Raw genomic sequence first — 19,258 nt, 5'->3', positions numbered from 1 at the left:
TTTCAAACGGATAATTTTGTTTTCAATAAAAGAAGTAAACTAGATAATTTCTGAGCTCAAATCTGCAGTATTTCATAAGACATTAATGTTACTAAGTAATTCTGGTGAGTTTGAAGTGAAAATTAGTTTCAGTTATTTATAGATATATTGTTGAAAAAGGTGACATGGTTGCTAGATTTTGAATAACTCGCTTTTTTGGTAGTCCTGATTTGGCCTCTTTCCATTTGTTTATTAGTGTTTGTTCTTGTTGCAAGCTGAGCACCATCTTTGTGCACTTTTAGCATTGTAAACACTAATGTTGTTAGCATTGTAAGCACAAGTAGTAAGTAATCAAATACCACGTTTGCAAGAATCTCAAAACACAATAATCACGTTGTGAGCCAAATGGTTTTAAAATACACCGGAAACAATAACCTGGAAGTATAGGTGGTATAGAGCCTGCAGCGTTCCGTAGTGTAGAAAACACCATCCATATCAAGCCTGCTCACGCATCACCTCGTAAACGTAATATTAACGGAAGCACACACCGGAAATTTTCTGTATTTTTTCCGGTTTTAGGAAGCCTGCTATGGATGATGTTTTCAATATAAATGTAAACAATCTCGAGCTCTTGACCTGCTCAACTTCCTGTTAAAATGTACACAGCAGATTACCACAACTTATTAAACGAGGTGATATATACAGCTGCTCACTACAGCTCATTTCTATGAGGCGAGTCCCGCAGTGGGCTGATCGTTAAGACACGGTTCCCAGTAGATCACCGAAGTCAAGCATCACTGGCTGCGGTCAGTGTGCGGGTGGGTGACCCACTTGGATCAGTCTGCGTAGGGACCGAGGGTGTGCGGTATAACTGTGCTACCGTGAAGTGCTCGACATCGCGTGCAGGTCGTTGGGCTACCGAAGCGGGGGTGCCATCCCCTCTGCAGAGGATCAAAATTGTGATAGCATGTCTTCGGATCATCCTCAGGGATGTTTCCCAGACCGTCGCCAATAGCCCATTGTGCTGCTCTAGTGCGACGTAAATAAAATACCATACCATACCATACTACTACCATTCTATGAGGCGATATTTTCAAACAGATAATTGTTTTTTTTTAAGGAAAGAAATAATTCGCTTAAAAAGTTAGAGATATAGCGAAATACTAATAGTAATATTAACATTAAGGGGGTTGAAATTTGGATAGCTCTCCTAACCAAACTATGGGGCCATATTTACTTGATTACAGCTGCCCCTATATTTCCGGGGTCAGAAATCCGAATCAGTAAGAAAATTTACTTTTATTCAGAGATATTATTACTTTTATTTCGCTTTTGAGTCCCATTTCATAATTTAAAATATCGTCTACACTAATTAGCATGAGGTCAACCCCTCGAATCACTAAGAATGAGTCCTATAACTTGTAGATCAGATCAAAAGTTATTCAGGGTAGGGTTTTTTTTTTTTTTTTTTTTTTGATGCACTGTACTTTTAAGACTTATTTTCTGAACTTTTTAAATCCTTTAATGTAATATATATTTTAAAAGTTGGGTGTAAAATTATCCCCGACTACTATATTTCTCATTTTATCATAGCTTATGTTTCAGCACTACCGAATTGCATCGATGATTTAATCGCTCGAATTAAAATAATTAATATACTCAAGTTCTTTGTAATTTTATGTTTATCTAATTTCAAAATGCCATTATTTATAGCTTCAAATTATCTTTCTTTAAAAATTTATTTTAGAGTGTGATTAGCGTAAACAACTTTATTTTTTTGCTCAGTTCATTTGATCACATTTTGAAACAGAATTTAAGAATTCTTCAAACTTTGAGTATTTATTAGTTTAGGTCCAAATAAGCTAAATACACGTTTAGAATTTTAATAATGTACGGTTAAGAAATACTGCATGAAACACCATGCCTTTTTCTGGTCGTTAATGGTTAAAATTCTTCCAAACACAGCTGATTTAAAAAACAAACAAAAATAATAATAATAATAATGTCAAATTGGAAGTTTAGATCTAAGCGAATTATTAATCATTGACATTTCATTACTGTTGCTGTTGTTGTAGTTCATTTACGTCGCACTAGAGCTGCACAATGGGCTATTGGCGACGGTCTGGGAAACATCCCTGAGGATGATCCGAAGACATGCCATCACAATTTTGATCCTCTGCAGAGGGGATGGCACCCCCGCTTCGGTAGCCCAACGACCTGCACGTGAAGTCGAGCACTTTACGGTAGCACAGTTTAACGAGGACCAATACCGCACAACCTCGGTCCCTACGCAGACTGATCCAAGTGGTCATTTCCTTACAAGAGAGATTTAAAATGTTTGAATATGAATGAGAAGAAACTTTCAAACTACTTTCTTGGATCTTCAATTTTAATAGAAATATAATTCCGATAATCTGATTTTATTAAGTGTAAGACTTTATTAAAAATACCAATATATTTTGCTTGCTATTAGAGAGAGAGTCAGAAAAAAACAAGACCCATGACCCATCTGCGTCAAAAAGAAAGATGCTTCAATAAAATTAAGCTGAAGGAATTATCAGTAAAAAGACAGTATATTTCTACAACTATCCGTACCGATTTTATAACTGGAAATAACCCATTTTCAATAGAAACAAAAAAAAAAAAACACGTTTTTTAAATACTATAGAATGGGATTTAAAAATTTATTGTTCAAACTTTCTGAATTAGTTTATGGAAATTCACGCTTTCTTATGACCATCAGCATAAAAAAGTCGTAAAAATTGTACTAAAGATACTGATACTAGAGGAATAGTTTGCAATGAAATTTGCCCTTCCAGCTGCTCCTGTTCTCAAACATGTTTAGTTATAAATTTAAATATGTTTTTCTTCACACTACAGTATTAATTTGTGATCTCTGATTTGCAAAAAGAATTTTTTAACTTCAATTGTTGCAATAATTTTTTTTCAAATGGCAGGCACTGAACTTTATTCTTCGCCTCACAAGATGCCGGAATTGTTACTAATTTTACGTTACCCAGTGGGCACCTGTGAACCAAAATCACGGAGGCGAGCAACATTACCCACGTAACACTACCACAAACCCGTTCATAGGGTGGGCCACATTCACACATCACACACAACAGAGGACAACACATAGAGAGAAACATTCATGCCCAGAGAGGGATTCGAACCAGCAGCCATTGGCTTCGCAGTCAAGCTCGCTAACCGCTCGGCCACCTGACCGGCTGCAAGAATTCTAATAATGTATATCAAGAGGATTCTTTACAAAACACCTTGTATTTACAAGTTTTTAATAAAAATAAAAATTAAAATTTATGAAACTCACAAAAGTCAAACATAATGCCAATTTATTTAAGATCTTTTTTATTACATCATTACCCGTACAATATCTAGATGTTATTATGATTTTTTAAATTTGAAGTTAATCTTATTAAAACGGGTATGGTCCTTCAGTTTCAATTATGAATGTCCGTTTGATTTGACTTAACCGAGGAATTTGATTTGGATTGGAGTGAGGATCATGTTTTCAGTCAGGAGTTCAGCTGAAGTTCTGGCAAAGACATGCCTGTCGAAGGGGAATCCCATTGGCTTCTTGTCTGGATATTTCTGATCTTTAGCACCGCAATAACTGACAGCATCATTGCAAATAGTCTTAACATTGGCTCCTTCAGGCTGTAAATAATTAAGTTAAACTTAGTTATTATAGAAAAAGTAAGTTACGTAATAATTAAATATAAATAAGTTGAAAATAAAAAGGTTGGGTTCAAATAATTGCTTACTTGGACCAAAGGTTAGGTCCAAATAAGCAATAAAAGCTAGTAATTATTGAAACATAATTAAGTGCAAATAATTGAGGATTGAGGCTATTAATTAAATAGAAATTATATATGTTAGAAACAATTAGGCACACAATGAAGGAGTAGAGAATTCAAGCAATTTTATTTTTTAATTCAAAATGCTTATATTAAATTAAATTCAAATTTAACAGTATAGATGTACGTATTATAGAGGTAGGTTGAAAATGACGAAGTCTCTTAAGATTTTAGTCATAGTGCGGAAAAGTTGTTAACTATCACTATTAAAAATAAGGGAAAATTTTATAACTTTGAACTGATATCGGCGGTCTCCACATTGAACCAAAAATTTGACTAAAAATACTGAAATCAAAAATTTTTGTATTTTTTTGTTGGCTTATGTAAGCGCTTAAAAAATACCAATACTTAACAAGAATAACTATACGAAAGCTAAGAATATAGCATCTTCTTCTTCTGATAGATCAACATAAGCGAATGTTGGCTTAAGCCAATGGAAACGGTGCACGGAGAAAAAAATTCTGGTAAAATTACCTTGCTGTATGGTAATGATATTTCTGGTAAAAAAAAAAAAACTAATAATAATTCTGGTAAAATTACCTTGCTGTATGGTAATGATATTTCTGGTAAAAAACAAACAATCATGTTTCTGGTAATAATGATGATTGTTTGTTTGTTTCCATTTGATAATGTTTCCGTTTTAATGGTAACGGCTTAACGAAAATTCCTGTTTTCGAAACCATAGTTCTTATTTCTACATGTTTGAAAAAAAAAAATGCAAAACTGAAAAGTAAATTAAACCGTATAAATAGTCTTCATGCCATGCTCTAAGATATCATGATTGCCAGTTTTTACTACATTTACCAAATTTTAACTCCTATTGTAAAAACATACTTTATTGTTAATTTTACTAAAATCATTACCAAAGCTCTTCGTTAGAAACTACCGACCTATTTGGTGTTCCCATAGAGCCAGAAATACAGTAAATTTTACCATATTCTGGTGGATTTGACCACAGTTTTGTCTCAGTGTGGAATTGAATCTTCCGAATTAATATTTTCCGATGTCTCAATGGACTAATCCAAACGTTCATCCGCTTTAGCAACCACTATTCTTTAAGCAAAATTGAACTGAAGTTTTTAATTTTGGTTAGAATGTACCTCTACGGTCACGGACGTTAATGTGAGTTTTGTCTAGACTCTTCATTGAAAATTTCTTGCATTAGTAAACTTTTTCTGTTTAACTTATAAGAAAAATGGTTTCTTACATTATCCTCAGTGTAGTCAGTGAGCATAACAAAGAGTTCATAATCCATGCCCTTGTGTGTTCCTCTGGGTACAAGTGCGTGCTCGGGCCATCCACAGCTGCAATATTCACTGGCGTCTTCTGATCCACTTTGGCCAGCTCTGAGTTCATCGAAAGTATAAGTGTGAGCGAGGGTTACACTTGAGTCAATAGCGTTTCGACTGATCTGGTTTGCTCCTGGTGCCACTAAATAAGACAACAGTACAATAACATACCAGTACAATAACATTAAATAGAATCAGTGATAAATTGGATTTAAAAATATTATTTGTTAAAACAGGATTATAAGAACCACAAACAACAAAAAGGTCCAATTCATTGTTAATACTTTACAAAGTGCACTGTAATCACTGCCCATTATAATTTTTAGAAAAATGATGACAAAACAGTATGAACATTAAGTGTCACAAATTAACATTTAAGCGAAAAAGAAACGAAAATACAACTGAAATCAGTTGAATCAATAGTTTGGAGAAAAGGGGTGACGAGTTTGATTGCATGGTGAAACTCAGAGGTGTCTCTAATAATCATCTTTCTGTTTTCTTCTGCAATTAAACAGGTTCGTATTAGTTAGATTACGATAGCATTTTTGTTTTTTTTCCCTTTAAATATTAGCTTGCGACCCTTAATATGCATTTTTTAAAATTAACTTTTGACAGGGATTCTAAAAATATGAATTAAGGGTGGTCTTTAAGGAACACCTCGTGTTACTTATCGTAAGGAGAATGATAGAAAATTTGCTTCGCATCAGATAAACTGGAGAGGGTTTGTGGATTTGTCTGTCGTTGAATCAAAAATTATAAAAATTGCTCATTCATATTTAAGACTTAACATTCCTAATAAAAATATTAAATTTTCTGTTCATGTTATTCCAAAATCACCGCTTTTAATATACATTTTTGGAAGTTTGTTAAAAGTGAATTAAAACAATGCTTACTCATATTATCGTAAATTAATAATTAAGAGAGAAAAAAATACAAAAATAGATCAGCGTTTGTAACAGTTTTTTTCTTCAAACTTATATATTAATTTTCCACCACTTCTGGTCAAACTTTTTTCTAATTAGTACAAAATTCGATCATAAGTGAGCACTTTGAATAGTGAACTTGAATGAATTATTTTTAATTAGATTATTTGAAAATTTTCATTTATTTACTGTTGTTTTTTTACAAAAAGATCAATTCAAATTGTTTTTTATTTGCATTGTTTTTGGAATTTCTTTTTTTCCCCTAGAACTATTTGTACTACATTGCTTGTATTACACTATTTGTACTACATTGTTTGTATTACACTATTTGTACTACATTTGTACAATATTGCACTATTTGTGCAACAACATTGCATTATTTGTGAATATGCCTGATTTAAAATCAATATTATTAATCATTTCGCTATTTTTACTAACACTGTTTGTGGAATTTTTTTACTGTAGCGCTGTTCATCAAGAACAAATTTGTCTCCTCTTCATCATCTTTAAATTCCACGAAAACTCTAATGGAAGCATGCTTACCTTCTCATAAATTTATATTCAATGACTTGTTTTATCGTCCTTGAATATTTTTTTTTATTTCTTTTTCAAAAACTTACGTTTAATATTAAATCGTTTTTACTTTTTTTGTTTGAATAATTTGCTATATTTGTTTAAATTCAGCATAAAACAATTTTTACTTACATTGTTCGTAGAATTTTTCCGAAGGATCTTCGTTGTTCATCAGGAACCAAATAGGTTACCCAATTTATCATATTTAGATCCAAAGAAAACTCTAACAGTAGCATGCTTCACTTCTCAAAAATTTATATACACCAGTAAATTAGTTTACAGTATTTTTGAGGAATTTTTTTTCCTTTTTCAAGAATTTCAATTTGATTTATTTTTATTTTTTAGTGTGGATAATTTTCTGTTTGTTTAAATTCAACATAAAATTAATTTCACTTATATTGTTTACGGAATTTGTGTCCAATCAATGAAGAGTCTTCGTTGTTCATCAGGAACCAATGGGTAGCAAAATTCATAAGACTTAAGCCAGAAGAAATCTTTGACAGTAGCATGTTTTCTTTCTCAAAAATTTATATTCACCAGTATATTACTTTACAGTCTTTGTTTGAGGATTTTTTTCTTCTTTTTCAAGAATTTAAGTTTAACATTAAATTATTTTTACTTAATTTTTTATTTGCTTGAATTCAGCATTAAATTATTTTTACTTAATTTCCTATTTGTTTAAATTCAGCATTAAATTATTTTTACTTAATTTCCTATTTGTTTAAATTCAGCATTAAATTATTTTTACTTAATTTCCTATTTGTTTAAATTCAGCATTAAATTATTCTTACATAATTTCCTATTTGTTTAAATTCAGCATTAAATTATTCTTACTTAATTTCCTATTTGTTTAAATTCAGCATTAAATTATTTTTACTTACATTGTTTGTGGAATTTGTCCAATTCAATGAAGAGTCTTCGCTGTTCATCAGGAGCCAACAGGTTACCCAATTCATCATATTTAGGTCCCAAGAAAACTCTGACGGTAGCATGTTTTGGTGCACCGCTTTTGTTATCAACGTTGATGAGGATTGAGAAAGGTTCATGATCCAAATGGTGATAGCGTACCTATGAAATGAATTAATTAAATATGAAACGAGTTAATTTGATACTGATATTTTTTAATATGTGATGATTATCCCCTCTGCGTTTAGAATTTTGGAACATTGTAAATGTTAATTAAATACTTCGAATATATAATTAAAAAAATTTTCTGTACATTAAAATAACGTTTTATAGTTACATAATGCAAAAAAAAATAATTTTGTACTAATAATTAACTAGTATATCACAAGACTATAGCCAGATATACAGGCTGATATTCCTTAATCATCACCTTTTATATAGATTTATAATTAATAGTAAGAAAAATACCATTATTTAAATAGGTTTTGCAAATCGTTATTTAAACAATTATAAAATAAAAACTTTTGAAAAATCTAACGAATGACTAATAGGAAGGCGAGATTGAAAACATAAATATCTGCTTGATTAGTAAAAAAAACCGAGAGTTAGTGAACAAATCATTTTCCGGTTGCTGGAGGCACTTTCAGATTGTTTGAAACAATTTCAAGTATAATGCAGCATTGAAACTGGCTTAGATGCTTTTATTTTCGTCTTCCTGAATAATAATGCATCAGATTGCTATTACGTTTCTTTTTATTTATTTCTTTTCACGCTTAAATAGCAATTTTTGACGACTTAAGTGGTAAATTCCTTTTATTTTATTCTTATCGAGGATTCTAAATTTATATATACTGAGGGTGGTGATTTCGGAACACCTCGCTTATATGATGAAAAATGCATTGATATATGATTATTGAAAAATTGTCTCTTTTAAAATTTTGAGCTTTTCAAAATTTACGAATTTTGATGTAACTTTGTTACTATTTACATTATACATTGTTAGATGTATATGTGGAAGTTATTTGAAAATTTTGGCTCTTTGCAAGTTTTACAATGCTCCAGGCTAATTGAAAATTTTCCAGTATTTTCTATTCAGCTGGTCAATTTTCAAATTGCTTACAGTGTGCACATACATATTTAGGCTAATTAAAAATGCGCAAAAATTCACACAAACAGCCTGATGAATTTACTTAAACTAACAGCAATAAGATTTTGTACAGATCACTACAGTGAATCAAAAAACAGAGCAATGAATGATATACATTTTTTAATTGTCCGATAAGCATTTACAAGACTTATTGCAGACAGCCTGAAATAAATCATGCTAGTTGAGCAATAAATGCTATATTTTTTATCAGCTTAAAAGTACCTAGGCTCATTGCAATACAGCTGAATTGTGTAAAAACTCTAGAGACTTTTCCAACAAGCCTGGCACATCGAAAAATTAACGTCAACGATTTGCAAAGGGTAGGATTTTCTAACTGGTGATCGAAATGGGCTACAGGTGGCGCAAAGCAGAACTCTCTATCTATGGCAACACTTAGCATGATTTCACCATTAGCGTGTGGAGAGTCATAGAAGAAGGAAGGAAGTTAGTTTCTGTCTAGATTTTCAAATAGATTAAAATCTTTTAAGTTAGGAAACTGTATGGAACAGAAAACTGCATTGAACATAGATCTAAAAGAAAGCGTCATGGATATTTTAAAAATATTTGTAACAATTAAATGCGAAAAATATTAAGAAAAGGGAAAATATCGTAGTGTATTCCTATACAACTGAAAAGAGGAGGAGAGGGAAGGGAGAAGAGCCAAAGACATGAAACCGATCTTCTCCCCAGATGGCGTATTCGAGTGTTGCAATCGCCTATAACCCTACTCCACATATATTCAATTATAAACAATCCAAGATCAATAGGCAAAAATTTTGGAGACTCTCAAAAAATTCTTTAAATTTTTTCCACACTATCATTCATCAGTAAATTCAGATTATTAATGAGTAAATAAATAGATTTCCTTACCTTGACTTTGTGGCTAGTTCCAAAGTCAATTCCATGAGAAAGATCAAGTTCCTCATTCTTCATGAATGTGGTCACAACGTTGGTTTGCTTAGCTTTGACTTCAGCGCTTACAACTTTTACACCAGCGAAGGTCAACTAGATATGGAATTAATCAAACCAATTATAAATACCATTCAATTTAAGTTGAACCAAATATTTTTAAAGAGAAAGAGATTTTATATTTTGCTTACTTGTTCCCTGGTGTATGGTTTAAGAGTGGCCTTGTATTGTTGGAAGATGTTGTCAACGAATCTGTGCCATCTGTAGAAAATAGGATCTCTGAGGGAAGTTGATGTATCGCTCATGACACCTGGGTTTTCCTAAAATAAAATAATACAAATAAAACAATGTATGGTAAATTGTAAATTGGATTGCGATAAGAAATTTAATTTTTATTCCCTAGAGTTATTTTGTATGTTATGTATTGTATTTAATTCGTACTTCCCTTATATCAGTTGTTTAAAATTTATTAAAATGCCACTAATGGTAATTGGGATTTTATAAAATTCCAAAAATATGAAAATTTAAGACAAACTACTAACTTAAAATAATGATAAACTATTAACTAGAAAAACGATAAACTGTTCGAAACGGAAACATCTACAAAAGGGACACCAAACGGGACACCGGTGTCCCTTTTGTAGATGTTTCTGAAGCTATAATTACATGTAAATTTCTATTTTCGTATTTTTTAATTACAAAAAACGCTGTCTAATTGTTATTAAAAAAATCTGAAAATTTGTCAGAGTTATATTTGTACTAAAATGTTAAATCAAAAAAAGAATAATTAGAAAGTTTTACTTCATATTCAAAAATTTATCGATAATTGATTTTGCAGATTAAAAAAATTTCAATGATGAATAACGGTTTTTCTTAGATCTAAATAACTGAAAATGAGTGCAAATTTGAAAAATTATTGATTGGAAGTGAGCTGTATTTGGAAGAATTTACCTTTAACCCCCCCCCCCAAAAAAAAAACCACCGGTGTTTCATGCTCTATTTCATAACCATACATTATTAAAATGCAAAATACAATATTTTTTACTTATTTTGACCTAAATTCATGCAAAATAATGAAAAAAGTATTAAAAAAAAACATGTTTAATAAAAATTCTGCGTCAAAGGGTTAAACTGCCACGTATGTCAATTGAAATTTTCCAAGCTACCAAAACTTATGAAAGTTTAGAATAAGCTGTTAAATTGAAAACCATCGTTAACTATAAATTGTGACAGTTGTTATTTTCTAAAGTCGCAAAACTTAATTAAACGCAAAATGATAAATTGTCAACTTGATCATACGAAACTAAATTTTTTCCCAAATCAAAACTCTTATCCATCCTTTATTATTATATTATGATTAGTATCTAGACGGGTAGGTTTTTGTAATGTTTATTTATACTCACTGTGTATTTTTGAACATAATTCAGATTTTATTTTATGAACTAAATTAGAAAATATTTTAACTAATAAAAAACACTATTTAATTTTAAACTAACATTTTGATCATCGATCTAGGTTTTCCCATACAGAGAACCATAGAAGCTTTTATTTGATGAAAAAGTGCTACTTTTAATAAGGGTAGTTTAGAGTTAAAACCATTAGTTTTATCAAGAAGAAGCTTGTTTAGTAAGCAATTTATCAAATTGTTGATAATTGCATTTATAAAATGTTATTAAAGTAATTGAAATTACTAGTTTAAATATCTCTAAAACAACTAACTCTAATATATTAAGCAAACTTTTTGAGAATTGATCGATATTTATGAAGGTTCATTAAAGACTAAGCTCACAAAATTTTAAGAGTTTACTACTTACTTGGAATCTGCCATCAGGATCGTGCATTCTTGCCATCATTACGTGTCCCCAGTTATGCAAGGAACCATAGAAGCCCTTGTTTGGTGAATTAGAGCTAGCTTCAATGATGGTACCCAAAATGTTAGCACCGTTAGTCTCATCCAAAGGCAATTCATTGTTTTGGGAATCGTGGACATGGCGAAGATCAATAGCTTCAAGGATACGTTCTCTCCATCTTTCCATATCTTGAACATCAACATCAGTAAGATCTCGAAGACTGAATCCTTGAGGTCTTGAAGCATAGTGCAAACCACTGACGAGAGATGTCAAGTGAGGAGCATAACCTTCAAGTTTTTCCTCAAAGTTGTGGAAGGGGACCATTCTGTTCAAACCGTTAGACAATCTTTCACAATCGTATCTGCAAAATATTTACAAATTAAAAATACGTCCTCAAATAAACTGCTATTTCATTTTACACATATATGCATGTTTATTTTACACATATATGCATGTTTATTTTACACATATATACATGTTATAATATTTTACACATCATTTTCAACTATATGTGTTGACACTGATTAAAACCAGATCAACTTTAAGCCATAAAACAGAGCTAACTTACTACAAGCATAATAAGGTGTTGAATTGAACAATAGTGAAATTCAATTTTAGAAGGACGATAATATGGTTCAACTTAGCTCTATATTAAGATTGAAACAAATTTAAACGATATTATTGTTCGATACGCTCCAATATTTCCAACAGTGTATGCATCTTTTTTTTAAATTGTGCTTCTCAATTTGATTTTTAACATTTCACAGTTAATATTTGAGTCCCTTCTGGTACTTTAAGGTTTAAAACTACACTTTGTTGTAATTTTTGTAGAATAAATTATAACTAAGTACATTTAAATTGTAATAGTACTAATAAGTTGTAATTGTACAGCTTATTATATTTGTAACATAATTAACCATTAAGTTGTAGTTTATTAAGTTGTAATTTTTATAGTTTTATTAAATTGTTTATTTTTTAGTTTTATTTTATAACCGTCATTGAACGGCAGACCCAATTTTTCGGGTTTACGACTACTAGTGTTGAACTCCGTAACCTTGCTATTTTAAACCCAATCCAGAAGACAAGGGAACTCCTGAATCAAGTATTAGGAGAAATTTGCCTTATCGGAGGACTTTTTTGATGGAACTAACCCACATTTGCGTTACATGGAAAGGAAAACCACGAAAACCTCTCACGGTTAGCCTGATGGCAGAGGAACTCTAACCCATGATCCTTTTACCACTGAGAATGTTTTACATCAGCACTGTGGTCCAGATGCGGAATTCGTAGCATCCAGCCATCAATGGGATTCGAACCCGGTTCACCTCAATGGAAGGTGAACACTCCACCCCCTGAGCCATCACTGCTCAGTTTTAAAAGTTGTCCAAATTTTGCTAGCAAAATTTTAGTTATTTTATATTTATAATAAATACAAATATTGTTATTACCAGGCACTTATCTGTTGATGCATGCAGTAAAAATCTCTCATTTCCTATCCTTGATTTGCATACATTAAATTAACTAATTTAAATAGTAACTTCACTAAAAAGTTGCAGCTGCAACAGGTTGTCACAGTACTGGCCATTTTATTTGTAATTTAATTTACCATTTAATTATAGATTGCTAAGTTATAATATTAAAAGTGTTTAAATTTAGTAAACAGATTTACAGTTATTTTATATTTATAATTAATACAGATATTCTTATTACCTGGCACACATCTGTTGATGCATGTAGTAGAAAAGTTCTCCTTTCCTGTCCTTGACTTTTCCTGTCAGTTCTTCATTCCAGTTGGCTGGGTAAACAACGTGCCAGTACCAATGGTGAGCATTGATTCCAATATCTTCACGGAAATAAGCTAGCTTGTATTCAGGTTCCAGAATGTTACCAGTATCTTCAATTTCAACAACCACATCCTAAACAACAATAAAAAATTCTAAAAAAATTACCAAACAACGGAGGTCGCCATAGCAACGCATGCAATGACGACGCATCATGCGTACTATTTACTATTACCCTTGAACACAGTTGAAATGTGTGATGACGTCCAAATAAGGTGCGCACGCCATCAAGCCGAAATAACACCCATTTTGTCAATGGGTAAAAGTAGTTTTAATTATGATATTATTTGAACAATTGTACAAAAAAGATCATTTGTATTAGCTTATACTTACTTCAGTTGGCTTATTTCTGGCTTCCTTTTGGGCCAAGTTGATTGTTTCAGCAGGAATGAATCTGTCTGGGAAGACTTCTTGAATGGGAGGCAATGTGATTCCTTTGCAATCATCCCTGTGTACTACTGCCACAGACAAAACGTAGGTGTAAAGTCCCTCATTAACGACTTCTCTGGCTTGAGTAGCCAATTTCAAGAAATCATCGAAGTCGGCGGCAGCTGTAATTCGAAATATATGCTGTTAGCAGTAGAAAAAAACTGTGAAATAAGAATCTTTTTTTATTTTACTGTAATTGGAAAGACATGGTGTTCTACAATCACCACCGTTAATATAATTTTATAAGAATTTTTGCCAAAAATGAAGTCAAAATTATACACATATTGGAGGCTATAAATAAATACTTATGCGGGGAGAAAATAAATATGCCATCAAAAACTGACGAAATACTATTGAGGAAAGCGAAATTACCAACATCAAAACCTGCTTATTTTCTCTTGGAGATTAAGAAGAAGTTAAAAGCCATTATCAGAAAAACCTTCAAATTTATTGAAGTAATCTGATTGTTTTTATTTTTTTTTTAATACCGCAATCAGTCATGATTCTCTAGATTATGATAACTTTTTTTTGCTTTTTCCCTTTATCGTTAACATTAATTTTCGTTCCTTACCCTGTAAAAAGATTTCGGATCAAATTATGGCAAAAAGTACCGGCACTCAGTCTGCCGGTACTTTTCAGCGTAAAATCTATTTTTACCGCAGCATGCTACGGAATAAGAAATCTGATATACCGTAATTTTTACAGTAATACTTAGCGTTAAATCACTGAATCATTCTAATAAAATAAATATTACTGTAAAAATTACGTTGTAATATTTTACGGTAAAAATTGGATTTTACTGATGATGCAACCAAAGTGCAACAAAAGCAACCAATATACTTTTAACTAAAATTTGATCCGGAATTTTTTACTGTGAAATGTGCGCGTGTTAGACTTCTTTTTTGACCAGGGTTCTAAAAATGTATATTTAGGAGGTTGTTAAGGATATGCTGTTAACCATAAAATTACTGCTGGTGTTTTTAGCTAAAGAAAATGTTTTAAATATTGCTAGTAATGCAAAATGCTGTAGCTTCTAGTAACAATAAATAAATAAAATAAAAAATAGGAATGTAATGCTTGATATTTCTGCTGACTTCACTTCTCCGCACAAGTCATTGGAATTTAAGATAGAATCTAAATCGAGTATGTTGATTATTGACAAGTATTTTAATTTATTTGAAATTGTCACAGTTTTATTACATATTTAACATTTTATTGGATGTTATTTTATTCAAATATACATTATTAAAGCAATCATGAATTTATTACTAAAGTCATATAATAAAAATTTGTTTTATGTAATAAAAATACTTTACATAAGAGTTAAATTTAAAATTTTCTTTCATGTATTATAAATTGGAAAATTATTATTTAAATTTTAGGAGGATATCATTAAAGTACTTTATTCATTTTCTGAAATTTGTAATATTTGCTGTACTAAAATTTGTAATAAAAATCTCTAAAACATGCTTATGTTATCAATAACAAGTAAACATTATCAATATCTAACTTAAATGAAATCATGGGACAAATTTATACTTGTTTATCAAAAGTGTGACTCAGTCAACACAAGAATTATACAGATTTGAACAAAGAGTTTTTCTTCCATATCATAGTAGCATATTTAAAAGTTACTCTTCCAAGAAGTTATACCAACAAAAAAACGATTTAAATACTTATTAGAATACCACTTGCTTTGAATTATGAACTTTATTTTTACTTTTTGATATCTGAATTGCATAACACTTTAAATGAATGTAATGTCTGTGGTAATATGAATCTTTCACGCTTTTCATAAATTTTTTTATGTATGCAAATTTCAAAATGTATTGAAATATTCGAGCTGAATTGAAATATTTTATAAAAAATTAAACTTTAAATATTAAAGTTTAAAACTATAAATCATGTATTTAAACTAACTTGCCATTTTTAAATATAATTTTGGAATGTATGTTAATTTTTTAAAACATTTTTTCGTTTAATTGTATATGTGATTTCCTAAATTCTTATTCAAGATGAAAAACATTCTGGTAAAATTATGGTATAGTATGGCAATGACATTTCTGGTTTAAAAAAACACATAATTATGGTTTATGAAACTAAAGTATATGATGCTTAAACCATTTATTTGGTAATTTTTCCATTCATCTGGTAACGGTTTTCCGGAAATTTCGGTTTTCAAAATTCGGTTTCAAACTACGTGTATATATATAAACTAAAATTTATTGCTCTTTAATTTTTTTTAATTAATTAACTGCATAAAATGAACCAATTAAAAAAACGCATCTTAAGTATTCTTTGTTGTAATTATTTTTTTTTGGATTGATTGATTTTTAAAAATATAATCAAGCATCATTAAAAGAAAAGAGAGTATAGAGAGCAAAATGACAAACATCTACTGAAGTTTAAATAATTTTTAATGAAAATGCGTGATGTTGTAATTTAAAAAATATGCTTAGAGACAGTGTTAAAACTAAATTTTATTTTGAAAAATAAATATAAAATATTCTAAAGCAGAATGGCTGTCTTAAAAATGAAAATCGGAATCCGTTAGATCATTTAATGTTTCAACGATATGAAGTAGCTTGAACTTTTTAAAAAATAAATATTCAATACTTAAATTTAGATAATTAATATTTAGGTCGGAAATATTATCAAATATTAGGAGAGTAATAAGAACTTTTTCAGTAGTTAAGATTTAATATGTATTTCTAAAGAAAATACGAGTTTTTTAATATTTATTTTTATATTTAGATTTTCAAACGGAATTTAAAAACAGGCTCACCAAAATTCTTTCAAATTTATTCTAGAAAACTAATAAAAATAAAATTTTGAATAAAAATTATTTATATTAATAAAGTAAAATAGTTTACCAAATGAAATTTCAAAAAACGCGATTGGAAAAAATGATTTTTCTCAATTGGTTGATTTTTAAAATTGAAATCAAGCATCTATAGAGAGTAAAATGACAAGTGTTTATCACACTTTAGAACTATTTTAATTGAAAATATGCAAAGTAGTAATTTAAAAAAATATGCAGATTTAGTGTTATATAACTAAATTTTTGTATTTCAAAATGAATACGAAATTTTAAACTGCTTAAAAGAAGTCTTAAAATGGAATCTGGCATGATTTGATCATTTAATTTTTCAACGTTATGAAGTAATTTGAACTTTCAGCAAAAAATAAAAATTTAATATTTTAAAGTCAGATAATCAATATTTATGTCGGAAATATTATTAAACATTACGTTATTATAAAAATTTTGCATTACATTATTACAAAAATTACGATGCATTATTATAAAAAAAAAATTTAATTTCAAGATTTAATACATATTTAAAAGAAAAATACAGGTATTTTACTATTTATTTCTGTATTTAAATTTTTAAACAGAATGTAAAATTAGGCTCAATGCTAACGCAGAATTCGCTCAAATTTATCATATATCACTAATAAAAATAAAATTTTGAATAAAAAATCTTTATAATAATAAAATAAAATAATTTACCAAATAAGATCTCAAAAAGCTTAGTGGCTTCCTTCAGGTGTTTCTCATGAAAGCATGAGAAAAGGCTACCTCTGGGCAAAACTCCAACTCCCAGAAGTCTTGGATCCCTTTGGTCTGGAGGCAATTGCTGTCTTGTGACAGAGGTCAACTTCTCAAAAAGAGGTAATAATTTGTCCAGCTTTTCTTTGATAGACATCTTGAGTTTTGAGTCAGGGAATAGCCCAGTAGAAACACACTTGCAAGCTTCTTGGGGACTGCCTCCTGCCTCCAAAATAACTGAGGTTTTATACTAGCCCATGACTCGGCATCATATTGTCTTCTTAGAAGTATTTTCATGTTCATCTTCTTCTTAGTTGAAAGTTATGATCGAAAATAGATTTTTCTTTAAACATATTCTAAGTTTATCTATTATAGATCGAGACAAGGTGCGGCCGGAAATCCGATGTTCGATTTGTGTGGTGTTGATGATCGGGATATTTTTTTGAGCTGAAATGATTCTGGAGACATACGTTTTTGATTTCTTTTTGTTATAGCGTTTTATATTCAATATATCTAAAAATTAGCAAAAATATATTTTAATTGCATTTAAAGATTTAGGAAATATAAATGATATTATTTCGTTATTTGCAATCTTAATAAAATTGTAAATTAAATCAAGTTCTGTTAAAATTGCACCTCGATTTCAAATAAACTAAATTTAAAAAGAACGTCAAACTTTAAAAATAAGATGATTAGTTCGTACCATATTAAAGTTAAAGCAAATTTAAAAGATGTAATTTAGGTCTGCTGAAGGGTTCTTTCTGCGTCTGGGGGAGGAAAGTATGAAAGGGAATCACTGATCGTAGAAATAAAATACGAGCGCGAAACAATTTTATCATCCCACTGTATTTCTTAGCTTCGTTTGACTCTTAACCCACCGTAGTTAGGGATAATAGGAGGGCAATCAGAAGAGTTTGTGCGCGCTTTTGCTTAAATCTAAAAGTGCGGGAAATCTTCGGTTGTTTCATAAGATTTAGCATTAAAAAAAAAGAGCATTCTACCTACCGATTTTTTATAAATGACCTGTCTCTCTTGGGTTATAGTAATTTATACACTTTTCTGCATTCACCCACGAGTCACTTTATCATGTTGTTTCCAAATTTATCAGCACCGAATTCTAATGGAAAATAATTATGTCTTAATGTTCATAAATATCTTCTAGCTAAATACTAAAATAAATAAGTAAAAAGAATAGCTTATTCTTTTTTGCTGTTACATCAATTATCTGTTGTTATATTCATCAACGATTTCGACAAAAACATAATTTTAATTATAAAGTCGTAATTCAAAAAGTAATATATAGTTTCAATAACTATGAATATTACTCTCTTCAATAACTATTTGCTTTATTCCAATAAAAATATTTATAATTTTCGTAAATTTCTGAAACAATTAACATTTAATTTTCTTCAAAAAGCTTTAAAAAGAAGTATTTTAATCACATATTTATTTTAAAAGGAATTCAAAATTTTCTGAAATGTAGCTCGTCTTTATTTTTTTAATAACTCAAAGATATAATACACAGTCCAGTCACATTAATGTGACCATCTGTCAAAAGACAGAATAACCACCTTTGGCAGAGTGGACCGCTGTGAGACGTGCAGGAAGAGAGTCAGCTAGGTTTCTGAAGGTGTTCACTGGGATATTGAGCCATGCCGACTTCAGTGCCATGGCCAGCTGTGCTAAATTACGCTGTTGAGGATATGTGGCGCGAGCAACCCGATAGAGGTGGTCCCACAGATTCTCGATTGGGTTTAAATCCGGAGAGTTTGCTGGCCAGGAAAGTACGGTAAACTCATCCTTGTGCTCTTCGTACCACGCACATACACTGTGAGCTGTATGACACCTCGCATTATCCCGCTGGTAGATGCCATCATTCTAAGGAAAAATCATTCGCATGAAGGGGTGGACATGGTCCGCAAGGGCAGATGCGCACTAGTGCTGATCCATCGCTCCTTCCACAATGATGAGTGCATCCAGTGAATGC

At 30.5% G+C, this 19,258-nt stretch overlaps 1 protein-coding gene across 1 annotated transcript; it reads right to left on the bottom strand.

The window, feature by feature from the left end:
* Positions 1 to 3,312: 3,312 nt before the first annotated feature.
* Positions 3,313 to 17,491, bottom strand: LOC107440513 (hemocyanin G chain). The gene is made up of 9 exons (XM_043047662.3): positions 17,233 to 17,491; positions 13,626 to 13,843; positions 13,162 to 13,367; positions 11,416 to 11,812; positions 9,793 to 9,921; positions 9,563 to 9,697; positions 7,521 to 7,707; positions 5,062 to 5,285; positions 3,313 to 3,654 (listed from the first exon to the last, which is right to left on the bottom strand). The coding sequence occupies exons 1-9, from the start codon at positions 17,426 to 17,428 to the stop codon at positions 3,466 to 3,468; spliced, it is 1,881 nt and encodes a 626-aa protein (XP_042903596.3). The 5' UTR covers positions 17,429 to 17,491; the 3' UTR covers positions 3,313 to 3,465.
* Positions 17,492 to 19,258: the final 1,767 nt, after the last annotated feature.

The sequence above is a fragment of the Parasteatoda tepidariorum genome, chromosome 12, assembly GCF_982258835.1.
Source record: "Parasteatoda tepidariorum strain Cologne lab strain chromosome 12, Ptep-v5.0, whole genome shotgun sequence".
In the NCBI taxonomy this organism is placed as follows: domain Eukaryota; kingdom Metazoa; phylum Arthropoda; class Arachnida; order Araneae; family Theridiidae; genus Parasteatoda; species Parasteatoda tepidariorum.
This window is presented reverse-complemented; position numbering and strand designations above follow the sequence as displayed.